The sequence below is a fragment of the Indicator indicator genome, chromosome 8, assembly GCF_027791375.1.
Source record: "Indicator indicator isolate 239-I01 chromosome 8, UM_Iind_1.1, whole genome shotgun sequence".
In the NCBI taxonomy this organism is placed as follows: Eukaryota; Metazoa; Chordata; class Aves; order Piciformes; family Indicatoridae; genus Indicator; species Indicator indicator.
In genome coordinates this window covers 25029159-25036277 of record NC_072017.1, presented here as the reverse complement: position 1 = coordinate 25036277, position 7119 = coordinate 25029159, and the positions used below count along the sequence as shown (strand labels likewise).

The 7119-nt window shown below is 41.3% G+C and overlaps 1 protein-coding gene across 1 annotated transcript in view; it reads right to left on the bottom strand.

The window, feature by feature from the left end:
* Positions 1-328: 328 nt before the first annotated feature.
* Positions 329-7119, bottom strand: part of TNKS (tankyrase) — a 120847-nt gene continuing 114056 nt past the window's right edge. Inside the window, exons 21-27 of the mRNA XM_054382953.1 lie at positions 6513-6633; positions 5780-5877; positions 3338-3412; positions 2739-2844; positions 1699-1885; positions 771-927; positions 329-569 (exon numbers count right to left, since the gene is read on the bottom strand). Of these exons, the coding sequence (XP_054238928.1) occupies positions 483-569; positions 771-927; positions 1699-1885; positions 2739-2844; positions 3338-3412; positions 5780-5877; positions 6513-6633 (831 nt within the window). The 3' untranslated portion in view covers positions 329-482. The remainder of the gene's footprint in view (positions 570-770; positions 928-1698; positions 1886-2738; positions 2845-3337; positions 3413-5779; positions 5878-6512; positions 6634-7119) is intronic.

Below are 7119 nucleotides of genomic sequence, written 5' to 3'. Positions count from 1 at the left end.
TTCAGAATGCAAAAGGAAAATAAATAGTTGACTAGGACCTCTTGAAAACATAAAATGAATGGTGTATGTTGAAGAGAAAATTATGGGCTTAATGCAATTTATTTCCAAATAAAATAACGAGAGAATAGTAGTGTCCAAAATTTTAAAGTGTGAGATAGTACTGATAAAGATTTTTCATTTGCACAATAATGTTCCCAAAGTCTAGATCAAAACAACATTATTTTACACGTGGCAACTGCAGAGACTAGGAGCCTGAGATATGTTATTAAAAGGCAGTCCCTTGTAAACTTTCCTCAAAAGGAACAGTAGCAGTTGAGTATGCAAGAGTTACTCATATCTTATTCATCAAGACAGCAATGCTTTATAAAAGACAAACAGCTTTTTTCCAGGTTGTTAGGATTTTGTACGATACTGATTTTCTGAAACACGTATCCATCCAGTCCAAGATTGAAGTCACATCCTTCTTCACTGCTCTCTAGCTACTAGGTCTTTTGCTCTGCTGCTGTTGCTGTCTGTGAGGGAGCTTCTGGTTTCACAATCTGGTATGTGATGAGATACTCTGGGTATGCCTGAAAGTGAAGCCAAGAAAAAAAAAAAAAAAACAAACACAGCAGCATTGCTTTATGGAAGGGTATGCTCAAGTAAGTTCACATTTTGGATTTCACTAAACAGTCATCAGGAGAGACAGTGCAAGGATCAGCTCCGTTTGCAGAGTGCAAGAGGAAAAGCAAATTTCAAACCCAGCCAGTATTTTGTCTGAATCTACATACCTGTTCTCCTCTATAGATAACATATTCAGCATATGCAAGTCCATTCACGCTTGGCCTGCCAATGACAGAATGGTGCCCTGGAGGGGCATGAGCCATTTTCATTGTGCTGAACTGAAGAAAGGATTTTCCAAGGGTCACTCTACAGAAGAGCATTTGTCTAAAAGGATAAAAAGAAAGCATAATTTGAAAATATCTTACTAGGGGTCATATACTTCCAGAACGATTTAAAACTTTTGAGTTTATTTTGTTGCAAATTAATGTCTCAAGGCTTTTTGGAGAAACACTTTTAGAAGCAATTTCTAAGGCTATATAAAGCCCCTTATGAAAATAAAACAAAATCTTTCTCAATACACAGAAGAGACAACACACAATTTGTTCAGTGCTCACACAGAGGCCTATTCTAGTTCATTTTACATAAAACTGTTGAAAAAAGCTGAAACTCTCTGTGTTCCTGCTTACCAGGGTATGGACAGGGGTGAAAGTGCAAAACTCACTTTGATCTAACTCCAGTACAAAACAAAGCTGTGATTAGGTCCTGTTCACTGCCTATAAAACTACCTGGCCTATAGTATAACACTGTACTGCTGACCACCACTTTGCACTGCAGGTTTGTTCACAGAGTGATGGAGTTTAATTATATTTCCCTGACCCTTCATTTTCAAACTTGCTGTTGCAAGCCTCCCTCCTGAGCCACAATTCACTTTGATTTATCCTCACTGTGCTCTTAAGATGTAATTTTGGACCTTCCTGTGGGATTTTCTGCATTTTTATCCTTTTTTGTTGAAGCACTGACAAATGGAAACTGCCTTTTTCCTGCCACGGCCAAGCTCAAGTGGTTATTCTTTCCTCACAACTCATCCTCTGCCAGGATGGTAAAAACCACAACAGCCAGAATTGTATGAGGGAACTCTGTATGTTGGACTCATACCTGTGGCAGATGTAACAGGACCTGTCTTTGTGTGTGGGACAGCCTGTTCCTCCCCCTATTCCATACACATATTGATTGCTTTTTGAGGAGTTCTCGGCAAAGTAAATTCCAGCTCCAAACATTCCTCCAATGTATGCGTGTCTCTCATCAAATCCTTTGTGAATGATAGCATTGATAAAAGGAGACCCTAGAACAGGATGACACAAAAGGATGTGTTAAGCTCTACAGTGATAAGGGACTCTATGTCAAGAGAAGCCTGCTTTAAATAGACCATTAAATACCAGAAAGTGTGCTCAGTCAGCTGGCAGGGGGTGATACCCACAGTGATGTGTGGGATTTATCATTATATACCAAGATCCCACATGTGACTCATATTTCTTACTCATTTCACACATCTCATTAAGTGGCTTTTCCCTCTGTTCACATTTCTGTGCAATTTATCTTGTCAATGCATACCACTTTCAGCAATCAGCGCTGGTTAAGACGGGGAAAGGTGTCAGGAAAGTCATACCCAAAACCAATTTCCTACACAGAATCATAGAAGGATCTGGGGCAGAAGGATCCTCAGGCAACTGTCATTTGTAGGCACTTCTGGATGCTTCTAGAGAACATACTGCTGAAACTCATAGTTGATTTTGATTCCTTTTCCCGATGACTGCCTGAAGCTCCCAGGTAAAACACCTACTGCGTGCTGGTGCCCTCTCAGAAGATCCCTATCTTTTGCACAGCAGTGTAACATCCTCCCAGCAGCTTTACTGGAAATGACTAAGACACATCTTAGATAAAAAAAAGACACCCAACATTTTTTCCCCTTTTATTTAAAAAAAAAGAGACTATTTTTAACCTAATGTAGTTTTTTGAATTGCAGTAACCACACAAACTAACTCCACCACCTCAACAGCCTTGCATTTCTAGTATAGAAATACAATTACTGTACAGGATGGTGACGCAGCAACATCATCATTGCCTGTGGATCCTTGTAAGCTTTTTATTTGTTGTTGTTAAATACCAGTAGATACAAACAGAGATCACTTCCTTACCATGAAACAGCATCCGTTCATTGTGATGATTATGATTCTCCTCTGAGACCTCCTTCTGCCTGTGACAGAATCTTTCCCGCAACTTCTTGTTCACGACCTTTTGGATCTGCAGTGGTACAAGAGGTCCAACCATGGTTGAATTGCAATTGAAATGGAACCATGGTTTCACAGAATTTGCATACATTTGACAGGGAAACCAAATGGTATCAAGGCATGTCCCCCCCCTTCCCCAACTCCTTTAAAAAGACAAAAAAAAAAGATTACATTGAGAAAAAAAAAAACGCAACAAACATGCTGCAAAGTCAAATACAAAAGTTATAGATCTCTGAAATCACATGAAATCAGGCTGTGAAACGTCAGGCTTGCCACCTGTCTTCCACACCAGTTCTTTAGGCTCCTTTAAGAGCACAAGTGGATACTTCTCCCTCATTCCATGTGCAGTCTAACTTTACCATTTAGCACATGCTTTAACCCTGCTCCTGAATATTATTTTAATAAAGAATTTTAAATACAAAAGGGCGATCCATTATACCCGTTCTGCCTGCTTGCACAGGTACCAACTCGTTTTACCATGTAGAATTTAGAGCTTGGAAACTTACCCTGATGACATTGTACCTGTTGAAGATCCCACCGGCATTCCCACCGTCCCGATGCTCCCGGATTGTACTTTGCATCTACGGAAATAAACACAACCGAATGTTCAGCACGCAAAGCTTGCCAGCAAGGCAAAGTATGCACACAGTTTCTCAGTCTATCACTAGCAACAATGGACAATCTTGATTCAAAACCCATGAAAAGGTGTCCAAAAACCCTAACAAAACAACTCTGTTCTAAACTGAGCTACAGCCAGACTTCCCAGGCACTCAATGCACTTGTATCAAATATCTACACAGGAAAAAAGGAGAACAGTGGCACTTGTTATCAGAATTATGCACAACTAGAAAACCTCCATTAGTTTAGAAAAAAGCAGCATCCTTGGAAACGAGCATACAAAAAAAATAATTTTGAAGCAGTAACAAAAGTGTTTCTAATGAGCACAATTTTTATTTCTTGGTGATTAGAAGATGTACATTTTCCTGTGCCACAGAATTATTTTGTTTGGAAAAGAACCTTAAGATCACATCCAACCATGATCTAACTCTACCAAGTCTGGTGCTAATGTCCCTTGGCACCACATCTCTGCATCTTTTAAGCACCTCTATGGATGGGGATTCAGTCACCTCCCTGGGGAGCTTATTCCAGTATTTGATAATCCTTTCAGTGAAGAAGGTTCTTCTAATACCCAATCTAGACTTGCCCTGATGCAACTTGAAGCCATTTCCTCTCATCCTATTCACTGTTACTAGGGAGAACAGACCAACTTCACCTAACTCCAACTTCCTTTCAGGCAGCTGTAGAAAGTGAGGTCTCCCCTCAGCGTCTTTCTCTCCAGACTAAACAATCCTAGTTCCCTCATCCACTCCTCACAGGACTTACTCTCTGGACCTGCTCCAGCAACAAAACATCTTTCTTGTTGTGAGGGCCGCAAAACTGAACACAGTACTCAAGGTGTGGCCTCACCAGTGCTCAGTACCATGGGACAATCATTTTCCTGGTCCTGCTAGTCACACTATTCCTGATACAGGCCAAGATGCTGTTGGCTTTCATGGCCACCTGAGCACACTTCTAGCTCATATTCACCCAGCTGTCAAACAGCACTTCCAGCTCTTTCTCTGCCAGGCAGCTTTCCAGCTACTCTCCCCTGAGCCTGTACCTTTGCATGGAGTGGTTGTGATCCAAGAGCAGCACCTGCCACTTGGCCTCGTTAAACCTCATACAGTTGGCTTTGGACCATTGATCCATCCTGTCCAGGTCTCCCTGTGAAGCTTCAAGCAGATCAACCTGACAAAGATCCCACCCATCCTTCTCACCTGCAAACTTACTGAGGGTGCACTAAATCTCCTCCTCCAGATCACTGATAAAGAGAACTGGCCTCAGAACTGAGCCCTGGGGAACACCACTTGTGATTGGCCACCAATTGCATTTAACTCCATTCATCACCACTCTGGGCTTGGCTGTCCATCCAGTTTTTTACCCAAAGAGTACACCTGTCTAAGCCATGAGCCACCAGTTTCTCCAGAAGGGTTCTGTCAGAGATGCTGTCATTAGCAGTCCCTAAGAATTTCAACAGCTTCATTGTATCTTTTCCAGAAGTATTTATAGCTACAGCAACAATATTTAGTAACAGCTCAAATACATCCCAATATACCACTGCAAATAGGTGCCCCTTTCTTGTCCAAAGCATTTATACAAAAGATCTGCACAAACTCCAGCTCACAGACTTAATCAAAAATATCCCAGGCTAAGCTGGCAACAATCATGAATATCTAGACTTTAAAAAAGACCCCCAACACTTCTGTGCTATAGTGTAGGAACACTATACAAATAGTAAATGCACAGTAAAATGGAGTTTCTTCCAAACACAATGCTTTAGAAAGCCTCTTTTCTGTTATGATTTTTCTTTCAAAATGGTATCTGCTTGTCGTTTACTTAAATAAAAGAGCATGTGTGTGTGGGAGGCAAAATTACAGTCAACTCTCAGTTTTCCAAGAGCTGTTTATCTGGGTTACAGATTAACTAAGCCACCGAGACAAGAGAAAACAAGCTGGTTCACATGCAGAAAGAGCCTGAGCACAGACAATGCCTGCAGAAGTGCAACGCCTTGATGTCTTGGTCTTCACTCACACAGCCTTTGATTTTCACAACTCCACCTAGCAGTGGAAGCCCTTGCTACATGGTAACATCCCAAACAGAAAAGGCAAGATTGGGAAAACACTAAGTGAGCAATCAGACCATTTCTTAAAATTGGCAGGACATAGCAAAGTAATTTATATCACTGCTCTAAAAAAGACAAACAAAGAGCCCTAAATTTCATGTCAGCTCTATGCCACCAAAAGATATTTTATCACTTTCAATGTGTGCTATATTCCTTGGCACTGAGGGGTTATAAGTGAAAAGAGAAATACAGTGCCACTGGAGCATTAAGAAAGGCACTTGCATACCTCCTCTTCTACAGACTGATATTCCTTATCATCAGGAGCAAGGTCAAGAAGAATGGTCCCCTGACTTACACAGTGGAAAGTCAAATATGGATTGGTACCTGCAAAGAGAAGGAATGAGTGGAATAAAAATCAACAGGGGAAAACAATATCAGCTCTGTTTATATCCATCATCATCATCATTCTCTTAAGTAACCCCAGTACAGCAGGAAATGCAAAATAAGGCAGAAGCACGACCTCAAACAGACGAAGTGCTTTAGCTAGCAGCTGAGGCTTTAAGAGAGAGAAAGAAAATTGCAGGTGGACATAATTGTATTTCATTGTTCACAATTTCAAGAGAAGCAGTTGAGAAGTGTGCGGCAGCAAAAAACTCCATCAGGTCCAACCTTCAGGGTACAATTGGCCTATGTACATAGGGCATACATATGGTACACAGGGTAAATCAAACCAAAAGCTCCTGCTTGGGTGAAAAAGAGTCCCTGGAAATGGGCACAGCCTCAACAGATGCCTCAGGGGTGTCCATTCTCTGCAAGGGCAAGGGATGACTCCATTCTGTATCTCCTCAATATATCTTTACTTGTCACAATCCCCTCAGTCACCAGATCTGCCAGCAAAAACATTTTCCTGATATCCAAATTCTTTCAAGTTGTCGTGACAATGCCTACACTTATAAAAGGTGACTTCTGGGAGCCTGCTGTATTCTACACCAACTAAGCAGCAGAAATGTCATATTTACCTTGCTGCCCTCCTAGAAGTCTCTCCACACCTTTTATTAATTTGTGGCGGTGTCCATAAGCATTGATCCCAATTTCTTTAAGCTCCTCATGCCCCATGTCTGCCAACACATCCAGGGTGATCTGGAAAAGTAGAAAAACACAAAATTCACCTGCCAAACCTGGCCTGATTTCAAAGGCTGAAGACCCATTTACTCAGAAAATGGCATATGTATGTGGTGCAGCCAAGAGACAGAGAGAATGCATACACATGCACTCTGTTTTGTCACACTTCTAATTGCTGCCACCTTCTGGCAAGCCTCTCCCTATCACAGGGCCATACCCAGCTGCTACAGCCTAAAGCTGTACAAAACGTTAACTTCTCTTACAGCAATTAACGAGAGCTGGCTCTCACAGAAGGTTCTCAAAAACATTTTACTTATGTAGAAGGATGATGCAAGGAAACGCTGGGAGAAGTCTGGGAATATTTTTTAAGCATTTTAAGTTTTGCACTGTTGTGCAATTCCTTATTTTCACGACACAAACAGCAGTGAGTACCCTGCAAGCTTAGCGATAAACGCTGTTTGTTTCACACCAACATTATTATAGTTATTACTGTGTGTACACATA